Source organism: Hippocampus zosterae, chromosome 20 (assembly GCF_025434085.1).
Source record: "Hippocampus zosterae strain Florida chromosome 20, ASM2543408v3, whole genome shotgun sequence".
In the NCBI taxonomy this organism is placed as follows: domain Eukaryota; kingdom Metazoa; phylum Chordata; class Actinopteri; order Syngnathiformes; family Syngnathidae; genus Hippocampus; species Hippocampus zosterae.
Window position 1 is genome coordinate 8,794,148 of NC_067470.1, and position 16,548 is coordinate 8,810,695.

The following is a 16,548-nucleotide window of genomic DNA, read 5'->3' on the forward strand; positions in this document are numbered from 1 at the left end:
ATTGGCCGCTTCCTGCCGGCTTGAATTTGGCATGTCGGCTCGGGTCGGAGGAGTCGTTATCGATCTGCTAAAAATGCCGTTTTGGCAGAATGTGGCCATGTAAGAACCCGATACGGATGCGTAAGACGTGAGCAGGCGAATCCGGAGCGAGGCTATTTAGCAACAGATAATAAGAGCAAATATTGACAAGGCCTGTCCGCTGTGTTTTTGCTGGCACAGAGGTGAACGCTGCTTGTGCACACGTTGCCAAATATCCGTTCAGCCCTCAGGTGGAGCCTGAGAAATCCCCGAAGAAGCCTCACCATTAATGGGCTGGGGGCACGGGGGTAGTCTTGCATGAGGGGCAGCACGTGCCCTTATTGATCCCTCCTTAATTAGCCCTCCTTCAGTGCGTAATTAGACGGACACGGTGGCAAATGAATGCGCACAGACACCAATTCCTCCCGGGAGATTGCCTGTTGGTCACAGGAAGGAAGAATTTAGAATTTTGCTGTATTTTGTTGTTTGGTTAGAAACATAGCAAGGTGTTTTGCAATTATGTTTATATTTTATGACCAAAATGTTGCCGTCGTTTTTATTGATTTATTTCATTTGAGTTAGTTGTCTTATTTGTAATATTTCTAGTGTTATTTAATTTTAATTCTAGTCATTAAAAATGTTTTAATTTATTCTTAATTTTAGATTGTACTTTAGCTTTGTATTTCTTTTTTTTTAAATGGTTTTCCATTATTACATTATGTGCATTCTTTATTCGAGGATTTTTTTTTAATAGTGACCTTGTTTGTTGTTCATTTACTTGGGTCATTTTTTTTTTAATGACTCCATTACTTCTTACTTTTTGTCATTAGCCAGTGAAACTTTTTCAGCGGACCTTGCACAAATGTCAGCTTCCCCGCTAATTACTGATGACTCAGTAGGCACAAACGGCAACTTAAATGGATATTTGTGTAGGTATTTACGCTTTAAAGCATTCCGAAATACATGTTCGTCATGGAAGTGCTCGGAACATGAACAGCACTTCACTTATTTTTGACACGACGGAGTTTAAAAATGGCAAAAATTGTGCATTGCAGTGCAAGTCCCGCCCAACGTGACTCAGTTGGATCCCCTCCCTCGTCCACCTGATCAATGGGCCCATTAAATGGCGGTCACGTACCCTTTAGCCCACCCTGATGCAACCGTGGCAAAATGAACGTCGCTTGCACCCAAGCGTCCCCGCCGTGGCCGTTTGACAATTCGCCGAGCGCTGCGTATGATCCCTCCCGGAGGGATGATCCCGTGCTATAAATAATATGGATGGTATACGTCTGCGCCGAGGCCCCGGAGCGTCGCTATAATGGCTTTTGATATGGAGATTAAAACCCACCACCTCACCCCTGGAGTTTGAGTGAAACAACTCCTTAGACGAGTTTCACTGCCGACGCATCAGGTAGAGAATACATAAAAACCCAGAGGCGCTCTCGAGTCGAAGTCGCTCAGCTGCTTGACTTTCATTGCATTGAACTTTGGTTTAGAGCAGGGGCGTCAAACTCATTGTGTCGCGGGCCACTTTGGAGTTACTTCTTCTCTCGGAGGGCTGAATAAATGTTTAATCATCACGTCGTATTATTACTTGTAAAAAATAAAATAAAATAAAAATGATGACTCACTCGTTTTGAAATAACTCCAGTATTGTTCACTTATTGCTCATGTGAGTGCAAACAGGGTAACAAAATTTTAGCAAAATGTCATCGTTATTTATTATGTATGAACATTTGAGATTTTGCCACGCATTTACGCAAGGATCAGGGAAGTTGACGCAGATGATTTGCTTTTGCGGGCCATGTAAAATGACGTGGCGGGCTGGATCTGGCCCCCGGGCCTTGGCTTTGACACCAGTGGTTGAGAGAGAACGAGCGGCTTTGTGAGGATGTGGTTGGAAATGGCGCACAAAGTCGATTTGCGGACACGGCGGCGAAGCTCTGGAAACATGACGTAGGGCGAGGGGCCGGGGAGGGGGGAAGAATCACTCCACAAATATGACGGAAGAAGCACTTTGTAAATATGGTGCAATTATTTGACCATCTTAGCACTACTCCACAAACGAGGAGGAATCACTCCATAAAAATGATTAAATCGCTCCCTATTAGTTCAATGTTTGTGAATTCAGATCATAGCAGGGTGTAAAACATTTTTTTAAAACAAAAAAATCATTTTCATGACTTTTTTTCTTAATGCCAAAGTCTTTATTTCTTTCTGTTCCTTGTGACTCAAAACGGAAGCATCAAACGCGCCAATGAGCATTCGAAAGCTCAACTCTGCTCGAGTGACCAAAAAAGCAAAACGTAGCACGCCGGACAAAGCGCATCCGCAATGATTCTTTCTAATGGACACTTCACTCACCCCAAAGGGTCAAAATGGATATTCCGTAGTGTGCTGCCGTGACCTTCACACAACAACGGTGTGAAAAGATGCGGGCGCCGCCGCCTTATATGTGACGCTTGGGCACAAAGAGCTCAAACGTAGCATCAAAAGAGCCCCGCATCAAGAGACTTTGACGCGGATTTTGGGCTCCCAGCATGGAAAGCGCATTTCCGTCCCCTTCCAGCCTTCAAAGCGGGAATCGTGTATGCGTTTCAGGTAGCAAGAGAGGAAGTGGAATTCATACAGCCATTCAATATATATAGACAAGAAAAATAAGGAAAGAAAACTTGATCCAATAAATATTTCAAGGAGCAAACAAACATGGCGGAATTTAGTCCACAAAATGCAGCTTTTGAGATGATGGAAAGCGGGGCCAGGGGTGGAAGCTAAATCAAAACTGAGTACCTGAACTGACCTCTACTTTTTGTTGGAAACTGAGCGATAAGAAGCAAATCAAGCGTGACATAAAGAGTCGCCGTTAATTCCCGATCGTAAAACATCCCTTCGCGACAACTTGTGAAAGTGAAAATAAAACAAACTCATGGCAGGAAGCCCAGAAAAGTGAGATGACAGACCACGTTGTCTAATGTGTGGATGACTTAAACAAAGGAAGAGCAAAAAAAAAAGTTATAAGACCTCAGTTCCATTCAGGAATTTTACACAATTTGTTTTGTAATTTTCACGTGTTTTTGCAAAGATTCTCCATTGTTGCTGGTCAAGAAAAACGCCTGCCTTACAATTTACAAAGAAACCAAGACTCATTCAAGAAACCGCAACAAAAAAAGACATTCGAAACCCGGAGACAGAATCACTCGATAAACATGTCGGAAATAACGTCACAAAAATGGCAGAATCACGCCTCAAACCCAAACAACTCAGACGCTCTGCTTAATTATCAGTTTGAATTTTTTTTTAACAATATATATATATATATTTCGCCGTCATTCGCCCCCCTGTAGCTCACACTGACACGCGGAGAGTGATGCAGAGTGACAGACACCGACCGACAGATAACAGATGAATCCTTTCGGGAACGTGTTCACCACCGCCGGTTATTTACCATTTGCCTTCACTGCTGCCTATCAAAAATAACCGCCCCGGGGCTCCGAGTTACATCACACGACGTCACGCACACATGCATATACTGTAGGTCGATATGCACGCAGAGGAGTGTGCGACTCGGCGGGGGGGGGGGGGGGAGCACACCTGATGTTACACACAGCTAAGTGAGCTGAGCAATTAAACGAGAGTAGTCATTAGTAAACGATTAAGGTCCTGGGGTGAGTCAGATAGCCGCCGTCGAGGGATATCTACCAGGCGGGGAATCATGGCCGGGTGAAGCAGCATGTGGTTGAACGTTTTAACCGTTTATCACCGTCAGGCGCAGATTGTCATGGTCGTGTTCCGTTTTACTTGTGACTTTGTTTTATTGTAGTGTTCAGTTTTTGGTTTTCATTTTGGATTAATTTCCCCACATGCACTTTTTTTTTTGTGTGAATAAAAAGTCAACTACGATCACATACAACCTAACAGATTAGGAAAATGGTGTCGTTGTGTGGAAGTTCTGACAGAGATTTCCAAGTACTGCTGCTAAGCAGATTATAACAAAAGTATGTTTAAAAATTCAGTTCAAAATGAACAGCGGAGCCAAAAGTAGAAATAATAAACCATGTCGGAATGATAACGCATCTGTACGCATATTGTTTGCGCGTCATGTTGGAGGCTATTCCGGCTGTCTTGGGGCAGCACGCGGGGTCATACCCTGAACTGGTTGCTAACCAATCGCAGATTTCAGATCATTAATTAAAAGTTGCTTCCAAATGTTTCACAACAAACCTGAAATAAATGCACTTATTATTATTGATCGGAAAAATAATCCTCGATCCACATGATGTCATGTGTGTTCCCTTTTTTTCTTAAGGGAGGTGGAAAGAAAAAAAAATTAATCGGCCTGTTGTATCTTCTCTATCATCTCGTGTTGCTTTCTGCTACATCCTTTCGCATTTGTCTGCGTCTCGTCAAAACAAAAAGCGGGGGGGGGGGGGTAGAGAGAGGTGGATTATACTTGTTCTAATGAGCCTTTTTCTTCCCCTTCATGTGAGCGTATTCTTATGCTCGGTTCACAAACGAGAAGGTTTTCTCTCATTAGGATGTTGCACATTGGCTCTCTGGAAAGCATCTTCACTGACCTGCATCCCCCTTCGGTGCATTGTTTGCTCTAAAAAAAGAACATTGGTGCGCATTTCAAAAAGATGATCCCTTCTTATGGGGAGAAAAAAAAGTCACTGGAAATAAAAGGCGGCTTGTGAACTGACCCCAGTGGTGTGTTACGCCCCCCACCCGGTTTATCACGCAGGGCTGCTTGTCCTCGCGCCGACACCGTAACTCGGTGTGACTGCTGGCATCTAAAAAAGGTTACATGCTCGGCCGACGTTAAGGATGCGGAAGCTGCGCCGCCCGCAGTCTTCTGACAGTTGTCGTTCATTAGCTTGACAATAAGCTCTTCGTACATTTTTTTTCGCCCATTTGTGTCCCCCCTCGCTAAGATGTCCGCCGCTGCCGAGGCGACATTTTAGCATCCCTGCCTTGGTGATGGTGACATGACATGAGTGGGAGTAGAAAACAATGTTTTTTTTTAAGGTCAGTGAAACTCAAAGGGACGAAAGCACGTCGGAAATAAGAAGGGATTTTCCGCTTGATTTGTGACACTTGACTTCAAGAAAACATTCTTTTACAGACGTTTTTTCCCCCCTGCTTTTGACAGCGTGTTAAGTGCATGCCAGAACACCAGGTGGCGCTTTTCTGCCAATCACGAGCAAGTCAAAAGTCCTTTCCGGAAAAGGCATGAAAACAAAATATCGTGAATTTGTTAAAACAACGAAATAAACAATAACATCAAATACTTGTACATTTAGATCTGGCCTAAGGCAAATATTTAAAGATTCAAAAACATTCATCGTACCGGCTCGTAATGTTTGACTCCACCTTGACGTCTCATTTTCTTTCCCATGAACGACCCTCATTCTTTTTTTTAAAACAATCTTTATTGAACAAGTCAGAATACAATTCTCGGTGAACAGAAAACAAAACAAACACGTTATTAATACATGCACATATTACAAACATTTAAACAAAAAGAAGCCAGGGGATTTTTAAACAAAAATTTCAAATAGGGAGCATATAGCCAGCGACCCTCATTCTTCCGAGCGACACGCTCTTCCTCATTGACGTTGCTGAATAACACCAAATCAAGCGCCGAGGTGGAACGTCAAGCTTTTATCCACATATCCTCCCCCCCCCCCCCCCGTTTTTTTCTCCAAATTCGTACAATAAGACTAATGCCCCGATGGACCGCCCTGCACACACGCTCATCCCATATCTCTGATTTACATCATAAGAGCAAAGTGCGGGATGTACGAGAAAATCAGGTGCAGGCAATCTCTTCTACGGCCCCGATGTACCTGAAATTTATTCCGGAAAAATTCCACTTTAGACCAGTGCGGCAACGATATGTATGAGTTTCATTTTTCGGATAATAGTCTTCAAATCTTGTTGAATCACGTTGCGAAATGGGTGCAATCGGCTTCACGCCTCCGCCTTTCGCCATTGATGACTGAAGAGTCCCTGCGTGTGTGTATTATATACACGCAAAAGCTTGCACGCTCGCTCCTGTTTTATTACAAGCCGCACACTTTTACCCCTGTTGAATATTTCAAGTGAAGGAACTTCACACAGAAATATTGATCCATTTTATTTGATCACATTCCCGCGTTTTGAATACATAAACAGTGCACATTTTTTTAAAAAGTGCAAGTGGGGTTCATTGTGCATAATTAACAAGCTTGTTCCCAGAGGCTCCGTATTGTACAGGCAATGTCTTCATTGACAAATCTTTCAAATGTTCCCGTTTTAGCGTCCTGCGACGAGGCCTGCTTTGGAACACTTATGTTTTACTTTCGATTAATTACATCTACCTGCAGACAATCTGTTTAATCTGAGTGGGGGGGAAAAGTGGTGCCCCTCAGGGCTTTATTCTTTGGCCCCTTTTGATTTGACTTCATTTCCACATATCTGCTCTAAACCAAAAAACAAAACAAAACAAAACAGATGATATACTTTTTTTAACTGAACAGTTTTGAAGATTTTTAAACATTTTGCCAAGATTCAAATGTTGCTTTTTTTCCCCTTAAAAATTGCTGTTTGTCCCATCTTATTTTAAACGAACCACTCATTGTGTTACTGCATGTTACCAGCAAATCTGCTGTTTTGTTTTGTTTTTTGTTTTTAAAGCCTGAAATGTCACTTCTGTTCGCTTGGCTATCTTCAATGCGAAAGGTCAAAAAACTCGCCTGGTGGGCGAGATATTTAATATAGCAGAGTGAGATGTCGTAAAGTGAAAAAGACACCTAAGCAGGTGGCAATAAGCACAAGAGCACCAAGTTCTCAAAAGGCCGCAGCGACCTCCTTGATTAAAACCTGGACGTTCAAATTAATTCGGGAAACGATGTGGCCTTTCTCGCCGTGTGAAAGTCACACGATCAATCAGTCGCCGTGGAGAAAATGGAGAAAACGGTCTCCAAACATCAGGTCAACATCCCAGGTCCCCTCATCACATTTATCTAACAGTGGCTCTAATTACGGAAACACCGTTTAAGCCGAATAATCTCTTCCGCCGGCGACGACAGAGTGATTTGCAAAGGATGCGACGTGCGTTGACCACAAGGTGTTTGCTATTTGTGTCAGCCGAGCATGTGTTCCCGGTGATGGGACTTGACGCATCGCCACCCTGGGGCCGCCCTCACAAGACGTTACAGCAGGGAAGCATTTACGCGGATGCCAATTCCATCACAAGGCTGCAATGATTGACGGACATCGCAGGGAACTGGATGTCCCAAGGAAAAGCGAAGGAAGAAGATGAGAAGAAAACTGGGCAGGGAGGCTGCAAGATTAAAAGTGCTGCAGTGTCTTACATGTGACAATAATCTCCTGCAGTCTTCGTATGTCTGGGCTATGGGTTGGGATGGCAAGAAGGAAGCAAACATTCAAGCCCAGCCCGACAGCAACGTTAAAAGATCTGGAGGAACTTCTGGCAAGTACTGGAAAGGCCCTACATGTGACGGCAATCTCCAGTTTTTAATCATAGCCCGCAAAATTGGGAAAATGAAATTGCCAAGAACTGGATATCTGTCTAAAAATGATGAAAAGACAAGAAAAAACTGGCCATGGAGGAGATTTCTGGCAAGTATTGTCAACATTTCCTTTAAGCAACAACAGTCTTCCGTATATTTCATATACAGAGGCTGTGATGTAAAATTGAGGGGAAAAAATCTGGTCAGGGAATCTGCAATGAAGACTACAGCTACCTTAAAGGAGGCTTAAATGATTTCTGGCAAGCACTATCTGTGCCCTACATGTGACACCAATCTCCTGTGTTACTCCATGCCTGGACTGTGTTTAAAAAATATGGGAAGAAAACTGGTCGTGGAGGCTGAGAAGAGCCCTACAATACCAACGATGAGGTTGCAACACTTTCTGGTCAGCACAGGCTATGTCCTACACGTGACATCACACCATTTCCACCACCAATCTACCCTAATTAGTGATTTGACGCCTACAATATAACACAAGACTGGAGCCTAATATCCACCCGCAGGCTGCTGGAATGGAAATTCAGTGGCATTATCGCGAGGATGAGCTTGACAAATGCGTGGTGTGCAAAAAAAAAAGTGTCACCATTAACAAGAGAACAGAAAGTTAAGTGATCCCTCCAATTGCCCCCTTTAATTGCTTTGCACTTAGCGTGTGAAAAGAGCATCCCCCCACTTTTTTTTTTTTAATCATCGTCGCACTGCTTGGGATTCTAATGGGTCCTCTCATCCGGGATGCGGCGTTCCATCTTGAGAGTGTGATTTGGCTCGGGGCCCTCGCTGGAAGAAGAGTGGCCCGAGAGGCTGTTGACGCGCGTATATACGTGCGGCAATTAATCAACATCACCCCCCCCCCCCCCCCACTCCCTCCCCGCACATCCCCTTCCTGACTTGGATGCAGATGCCGATTCATTCATTAAGTGCAACACGGAGAGGGTCGAGTATTAGGGGCGGCACTGCGACGGCCAGAACATTCGGTCCACACATAGGTTGAATATTATTGCAGCTGCAGTGTGGATCGGCCATTTTTTAATACAGTGGTGCCTTGAGATGAAACTTTCACTCGTTTTATTGTCCCTAAAAAAAATTATGGTTTTTATTTAACGTGAAAAACGGCTCTCTATAATACTGTGCATTGTAGAGACATACAGTTATGGCGTCAGTGAAAAAAAAAATCGAATAGTTTTGGTCACACCGCAACGATTGAGTGGCTATTGTGCCGCTTTTCCTGGTGTACCCACTTTGGCCACTGGGGGCAGCAAAAGTCTGACAGATTGCTGTATTGTACAACGGCCCGTTTAGAGTATAGGTACAATATTGACCAATCATCTGCAATCACTCGAAATGAAAAAAATAATAATTTAACCCAGTAGCTTTCAACCATGTTAATCAGGTTATGCAGCAAACTTGCCTTTTTTGTTGGGACGATTGGCATAAATGTAAATAATTCATATTTTAAAGTTGTTCCAACTTAATGAAAAAAAAGACAGTGTTGTCATGTTGGCTAACTCGCGCTTAATTCTGATAGGTGCACTAAAAAAAATTTTTTTTTGCACGTGTTTCGTGCGAAATTGCTCGCAGGTATGGTATCTTTAGGTCTATTATTGGATAGGACACACACATACACACTCATATGAGTCATCCCGTTTAAACTAAAGCACTTTGTTGGAGATGGTGAGTTGGAAGGAGGGATGGGGTGTAATGGAGGGGGGGGGTGTTCAGGCGGCGAGAAGGGGTGAAGGCGGGGGGGCTTCCATTCACGCAGACTCAATCGAGGCGCGCACTATATATACAAGTCAACTCATCACATCTTTCCCATTTAAAAGTAACCACCACCAACAGCACGCAACTGAACTCGTGGGGGGGAGGAAACAAAAAAAGGAGGACGGCGGGCATCGCGCCAAGCATAGCCGGCAACCAACAGCCAGTACCACCGCGTTGGACTTCCTTTACACAGTGAAGGTATGACGAGAAATTTGCATTTAGTTTGAAATGACGCAAGATGAGCACCTAAAAATAAGTAAACGGCAACTAGTTTCTCCAATCAATACAATTTAAAAAAGCGATGCGTAATTGCGCATGACGCTGCAACCAAAACGAATTTCTTCCACTCCCCTCCCACCCCCACCACCTTTGCAGATTTTTTGCTCACGTCCTGACATGAAGCTCAATTTACTCGCTACCACCGTGATTCTGTTCGTCGCTTTCCTACCGCGCCGCGAATGTCGGGCAATTGAGAGCCTCGTTGGAGCCCCGCGCCCCAACTTTCAGCAAGTGGAGCAACAACAACAACCACAGCAACAGCAGCAGCAGCAGCACAGGTCGCCCTCGGGTCCCATCCTGGAGCGCCTCGGGGAGGAGTACTTCATCCGGTTGGGCAACGGCGACTCAAACTCTTTCCCCCCTTCGTCCATGTACCCCCTGGGAGCAAGCGGGCTATTGAACCGGGCTCTGAAGCTGCAGCTGACTCGGCGGCTTTTGCAAGGTAAAGCGGGCAATCTTCGAGGCGGCTTCAAAAATGACGACGATGGGGACTCGATGGAGCGGGGACGCCGGTCCGAGGACCCGCCCATCTCCCTGGACCTCACCTTCCACCTCCTGCGGGAGATGATGGAGATGTCCAAGGCGGAGCAGCTGGCCCAGCAAGCCCAGAACAACAGAAGAATGATGGAGCTTTTCGGGAAGTGAAAACCAAAGACCCTTAAAAAAAAAAGAATACAAAATAAAATATATTTATTTATTTTGCTGCGCTATCATTTACAGCTCAAACTGGATGTTCAAATATGAAAAAGAAACAAAAACACATTTGTATCTGGGGAGAAGTTGCTTTTTTTCCCTGTACATATGATACTTTTGTTTGTTAATAAACTGATGTGCAAGCAGTCATGTGCAGGAGAACATCGTATATATAAAACCATCTTTTCTAATAAAGAAAACCCAGCAACTACTTCAAGTACGATTTTTTACATTTCTCTGTGGAAATCCGTACACGCGATAGTAAGAATCCCCTTTAAAAATGATTTCGAAATAACGACTACTCACAGATATTTGACAGCAACCGATTTGAGGCAATAATTATTTTGTGTATATTTAATGTCACAAATAATTGCAGATATTAAATGGTAAATATAGAGTGGGGCTGATAAGTGATGATCAAATGTGTCCAAAAATGTCTGAAATCCCTTTCATTTAAAATGACAATCTGAAGTCAACTAAAGTAAAAAAAAAAGTGGCCACAAATGACTGTCACTAATATTTCCACATATTTAATGGTAAATATGGAGAATCTGATCATGTCCAAACAATGGTTAAACTGCATAAAATGGCTGCAAATGATGAACGAGCACCATTTTGTAAAGCCTCCACACCTAAGTCACATCTTTCTCCTTCTGATAAAAGCAAAATCTTGCTGTTTGTAGTATTCATTAAAAAAAAAAGATAATAATCCCCCATTTGGACACATATAATAGCCGACATGGCAGCGAGCTGCGAAGCCAGCAGAGATGCATCATTCCGCACAGTCTTGCCTACACAGATATTGATTCATATAAAAGCCAAGTCGTGGGTTCACGCTGCATGCGGATTCGCTTCCAAAATAACAATGAAAAACGTCAACACCGGTGTCGTACATTCTTCTCGACCTTTCGCCTCTTCCTCGAGAGGCAGGTAAAGTGACAAGAAGCTTGAATGGCATGTCTAATGAGCTGTTGAAAAAGAAAAAAAATATATCCATATATATATATATACATATATATATATACAATATATATATATGCGGGTGTTTTTGCTGATCCTTCAGCCACACTCTCCGCGCAGACTAAACAAAAAGGCTGTGAGTCATCCTTCTTCGACTTGCGGCTCAGTGCTGCATTGAAAGTGTGTGCACTATATAGGCTTATTTCACCCGGAAGAAAAATGAGAACCCCCCCCCCCCCCCCAAAAAAAAAATTGTGGCCTCAAACGTTTTGGTCTGCCCCACTCAAAAAAACTGCCCCCAAATTTTTGTGCCCTTCAAAATATTTGTGGCCTAAAATGTTTTGGTCTGAACTTGGATGAAGCATAATGAATTCATCTTGGTGCACTGTTGTTGTTGAAATAATATCCTGTTTTGGAATAAAGGCATGGACATTTAAAATCTTTTTTTTTTAACTGATTCATTGACTGTTTGACAAAAACAATCAACAGACGAATTGAGGGACAGCGGTTACTACAGTGGACAGCTTATCGCGTTATCCGGTTAACACGGTGCGTGAAAGGGTGAAAATCATGGTTAGTTGCAGCTCAAGTTATCGGCTCCACATAAAGGTAGGTTTAAAAACAAAACCCAAAAAAGGACTTATTTACGTGCTTTTGAAGGTTGCTAAAGTAGGAAACATCGGAAGAAACGCTCCGTTAATCGTGAGAAAGACGCACGGACAACGCAGGCGGTAACAAGTTCAGTCATTGTGCTTTCCACTTGGTTTATCTTTGTCACTTTTGCCCCCCCCCAAGGTGTTCTGACTGACTGGGGCGAACACTCTAGGCAGAAGTCGCACTCTTAGCTGCGACGGGGACGGGATTTGTCTGCGTGGTTGGGGCAGGAAGCGGCGGTACGGAAGAAACGGCGGGCGTGCTAGCGGCGGAGGTCGCAGGCGCCGCCGCCTCTCCTTCCGCCGCTTCGTCCTCCTCCTCATCCTCGTCATCATCGTCATCTATTGAAGGAGGAGAGGCGTCAGCGAGAGAGAAAGACGTGACGCGGCGTTGACGTCCGCGTTACCTTGGAGGAAGTCGATGCTGCCCAACACTTTGCGCTCTCGGCGGAAATCGGCGGTGAAGTGATCCATGTTCTCGTAGCCTCGCTCCACTTTGTCCAGGTGCGATACGCTACACGCTTCCGCTAGCCTGAGTGCGAAAAGAGAGCCACGTTGTCGCGTCGATTTCGCTTTCTTCCGTCAACCTCGTCATACTCACTGTTTCAGGAGAGGTTTTGTGTTCTAGGAGAGAGAAAGAAAAGGGAGTCAGCGACCGGGAAAAAAACGGATGGCGGCCGCAACCGTTTTCAAAGTCCAGACCTGCAGGAAGACGGCCATCTCCTGCTCCTCCATGATCTCCAGCCCTTTCTCCACAATCTTGCAGCTCTCCTCCAGATGGTCTCCGTATTTCCTGGTCAGGTTCCTGATGTAGCTGACCTTCTCCTCCTGCTCGGCCGTCACCTTGAGACTCATGTCGCGCTTTTTGTCCTCCAGGATGGTGTACAGCTGGTCGAATTTCTCGCACACAAGATTCTTCTGACGCCGGCTGTTCTCCTTTTTCACCGGTGGGGAAGAGCGACGCGCCAAATCATTCGAGTGGGAAACGATCGAGTCGGTGTTCATTATGAGCCAATGCGCTCCGGAGTGGGAGGGACTCGGCTCACTTCGCGTGGCGAGGCTGGGATAAGATCCGCAGCCGCTTTCGAGTGACGGACAAGCTGCTGCATTGTCCATTTGGTGTAGACGAGCTCTTCACCGCCGCGTATAAAAAGTCAAAGCACAGTGTGAATATTCGCCTATCGGGCAGATAAAAGCTGAGAGCGGATAGAAAAGCTTTTTTTTTTTTTTTTTTTACTACATCACAGAATATTCATTCATTCATCTTCCGAGCCGCTTGATCCTCACTAGGGTCGCGGGGGGTGCTGGAGCCCATCCCAGCTGTCTCCGGGCAGTAGGCGGGGGACACCCTGAATCGGTTGCCAGCCAATCGCAGGGCACACATAGACGAACAACCATCCACGCTTACACTCACACCTAGGGACAATTTGGAGTGTTCAATCAGCCTGCCACGCATGTTTTTTGGAATGTGGGTTTTCTCCGGGTGCTGTGGGAGGAAACCACAGCACCCGGAGAAAACCCACGCAGGCCCGGGAAGAACATGCAAACTCCACACAGGGAGGCCGGAGCTGGAATCGAACCCAGTACCTCTGCACTGTGAAGCCCACGTGCTAACCACTGGACTACCGGGCCGCCCCATCACAGAACACATCACAGAATAATTTTTGAAAAATAAAATCCATGACATAAAAATATGAAAATAATAGAGAAAACAACGATATTTGACCCCCCCCCCCAAAAAAAAACGTATACGAGACAAATATTACGACAATTATACAGGCTCAATCATCGTTTCTTGTTACTGCGATACTCGCGTGTGGCTCATCACAGAGACAAATTTCTTTCCGTTTTGACATACTCGGCCAAGAACGATGATTCTGGTTCGAATTCGAATGAGAAGAAACCGACCTCGATGGCGCGACAGGCTTCCTCCAGTTGACTGATGATGCCTTGCAGCCGGTCGTTGTTGCCCAGCATCATGGCGATGCCGTCGTTCAGCTCCGTCTGCGCGACGTGATCCCCTTCATTTAGCTTTTGTATATCTTACTTTAAAAAATATATTTTTTAGGGGGCGTGAACCTTACCTTCTTGGTCTGGTAGATGCTGTTGATGGGCTGCACCTCGCAGTCCTTGTGCACGCCAAACACCTTGCACATGGAGCACGTGGGCACGTTGTGGCTGATGCAGTAGATGTTGATCTTCTCATCCTTGTGAACGTCGCACATGGGCGCCGCCGCCTCCTTGCGCTCGGGCGCCGGCGCGCCGCCGCTGTTTAAAATTTTTTTTTTTTTTAAACAAGATGGAGAAGAGCTGTGTCCCTTTTGAGAATGACACAGGAAGTGTATCGACGAGCCGGCGGGTCTTGGCCGTATGTGGAATGTGAGGGGGGCAAAATGGCGTCGGCGGGGGTCAACTGTGCGTGCAATGGTGTATTAAAAATAAGCTCATCCATCACATGGATGTCCTCTCCAAAAATGAATTAGAACGGTTAGGCCAATTCATTTAGTTTTGCTCGAGATTGAAAATACTCGAGTATGACACGTTTTTTTTACCATGTGAAACGCATCATGTTAAAATGTGGGTGGCAGCCAAAGTATTCAAGTGACAGTTTGAGTTTATGACAGCCCCACGGTTAGACCCCGGAACATATTATTTATAGTCACATTCATTCTTCTGGGAAAATGGACCCCAAATACTAAAGAGGATATTCATTTCCTGTCGTTACCCAACGAACCTGCCGGACCCCTGTTTGAACATGTCGATGATGTTCTCCACCAGCAGGTTACGCTGCAGCCCGTAGACGCCGTGGCGGTCCAAGACCACCTCGTGCCGGCAGGACGGACAGCGGAAGCGGCCGCCAGATGCCAGTGAGCCGCTCCGGCTGGTTGGCAGGTACGGGTTGGAGGCCTGTTGACAATGAATGGCGCCTCTGTCTTGTGTCATGTAAGTTCATAGACAGACGCACTTCACTCTCATTTTTTGACATCACAAAAACCTGGCATTTGAATAGGGGTGTGTAGACTATTTATATCCACTACATAAGGCAGAAAAGAAAAAACAGGGAGCATTAATGACGATAATTCAAACCCTATCCAAGGCCTTACTTAACACGCTACTTTGATGTTATCAGCTCCAAGAAGGATTCTTGTTAAGTTTGTTGGGGCACCCTAAAATCCACAAGCTTCTGACATTTAAGTGAAAAACATACACATATAGATGGCAAGTATCTCTTCAGATGTCATCATGCGCTATTTACGTTCGCAGAAATGTCAAATGTTTCACAATGACACAAGGTTAGCTTGAGATGCTAACGTTTGGTAGCAGTGCGCCGGATGGTCCTCCCAATGGATCACGGTGATTCAAGATGTCGACTGGCTTGTTTCTTACCTGGAAGACGTCGTTGGCGCATTTCCTGCAGAGGTTGTGTTGACAAGGCAGGATGACCACGGGCTTTGTAAACATCTCCAGGCATATCGGGCAAATAAGTTGCTTCTCGAGGTTCTCCATGGTTCACCGGGCTTCCGGGAACGACGCAGACAAGAGCTGGGTTAACGTCAGGAAAAGATTGTTTTATAAAAAAATATCCCCAGGCCGAAGAGTACAGGGAGGGTGTGTTGTTCCCCCCACTCTCTCTCTCTTGCTGCTGGTATCACGTCTGTTTTTAGAAGCTACTGCACTCACGTCAATGCCATTTATACCTTGCCCATATTTGAAACTGAGAAGGGAAGTGGCTGACAGCTGCCGGTTGCCAACACTCTTGCCTTTTATTTACACAGTAAAGGCTTCAAGCAGTGCCTATCAGTAAACGCACTACCACAAATAATATTGGCCAGAGTAATATTGTCAGAAGAGGGCAGTAACGTTCTTAAAATTGAGTTGTCATTTTGACGGGCTAGTCATTGTTTCAAAGGGGACATACTATAGGAAATGTGATTCTTGTGAACACAATCACACTGAGATTCTCAACCAGTGACTCGGCAGCCAGGCTGGGCAAAGATCATTCTCGAGCAAAAGAACGACTCTGAAGCGACTCTTCAAGCGCTATCATGTCAAAACCAAAAGGTTAAGCAGAGCTGCAGTGTTAATATGGATTAGCATTAGGGCCTAATGAACGAAAACTGTAAAAACTTGTGGCTTGGTGATGAAATGCTTTATCCAACAGTTGTGCAATGGAAATCAGGATGGATGGATGGATGGATGGACGGACGGACGGACAGGGGACACAGGTGACCCAAACAGGGACCGTTATGGTGAAGTGAAATTTAACATTGAACTATGTTAGCTTCCAATGCAAATGCTAACGTCCATGTCGGGTCATCTGCTGTGTTGGTATGTTAGGTTTAGCTCTCGAACAGATTGCTTTAAAACTTGTGAACGCGACTCGCTTGTGAAATAAACGTCGTTCTACCATTCAAGCTAATTCCCGTAAAGACAATACTGATATTTTCCGAACATTTGACAGCGTGTCGAGGTTTGTGTGTCTAAATAAGACGTTGTGTTCCACGAATGAACCAGTCTTGGTTTCTGTATTCAAAAAGCTAATATTACAGTAAGCGAGAGGCTCCTTCGATAGCTCAGTTGGTAGAGCGGAGGACTGTAGCGGTAATACGGTAATCCTTAGGTCGCTGGTTCAAATCCGGCTCGAAGGA

At 45.0% G+C, this 16,548-nt stretch overlaps 2 protein-coding genes and 1 non-coding gene across 3 annotated transcripts; 2 read left to right on the forward strand and 1 right to left on the reverse strand.

Annotated features, from left to right (window-relative positions):
* Positions 1-9,356: 9,356 nt before the first annotated feature.
* crhb (corticotropin releasing hormone b) lies at positions 9,357-10,278 on the forward strand. Its single transcript, XM_052054564.1, has 2 exons — positions 9,357-9,512; positions 9,690-10,278. Exon 2 carries the CDS (start codon positions 9,711-9,713, stop codon positions 10,236-10,238), a length of 528 nt encoding a protein of 175 aa, XP_051910524.1. The 5' UTR covers positions 9,357-9,512; positions 9,690-9,710; the 3' UTR covers positions 10,239-10,278.
* On the reverse strand, positions 10,267-15,609 carry trim55b (tripartite motif containing 55b). The gene is made up of 8 exons (XM_052054540.1): positions 15,287-15,609; positions 14,634-14,806; positions 13,984-14,167; positions 13,808-13,903; positions 12,602-12,835; positions 12,501-12,523; positions 12,307-12,431; positions 10,267-12,241 (listed from the first exon to the last, which is right to left on the reverse strand). Exons 1-8 carry the CDS (start codon positions 15,404-15,406, stop codon positions 12,069-12,071), a joined length of 1,128 nt encoding a protein of 375 aa, XP_051910500.1. The 5' UTR covers positions 15,407-15,609; the 3' UTR covers positions 10,267-12,068.
* An 853-nt stretch (positions 15,610-16,462) lies between these two features.
* On the forward strand, positions 16,463-16,548 carry trnay-gua (transfer RNA tyrosine (anticodon GUA)). The gene is given in 2 exon segments: positions 16,463-16,499; positions 16,513-16,548. It is a non-coding gene; the product is annotated as a tRNA-Tyr (tRNA).

Excerpts from the sequence above, each read along its gene's own strand:
- trim55b (XM_052054540.1), bottom strand. The coding sequence starts at position 15,406 with ATGGAGAACCTCGAGAAGCAACTTATTTGCCCGATATGCCTGGAGATG. Across the intron at positions 13,904-13,983 it reads GCATCTACCAGACCAAGAAG|ACGGAGCTGAACGACGGCAT; the intron begins GTAAGGTTCACG and ends CACGTCGCGCAG. Across the intron at positions 12,432-12,500 it reads ACAAAACCTCTCCTGAAACA|GCTAGCGGAAGCGTGTAGCG; the intron begins GTGAGTATGACG and ends TTTCGCACTCAG.
- crhb (XM_052054564.1), top strand. The coding sequence starts at position 9,711 with ATGAAGCTCAATTTACTCGCTACCACCGTGATTCTGTTCGTCGCTTTC.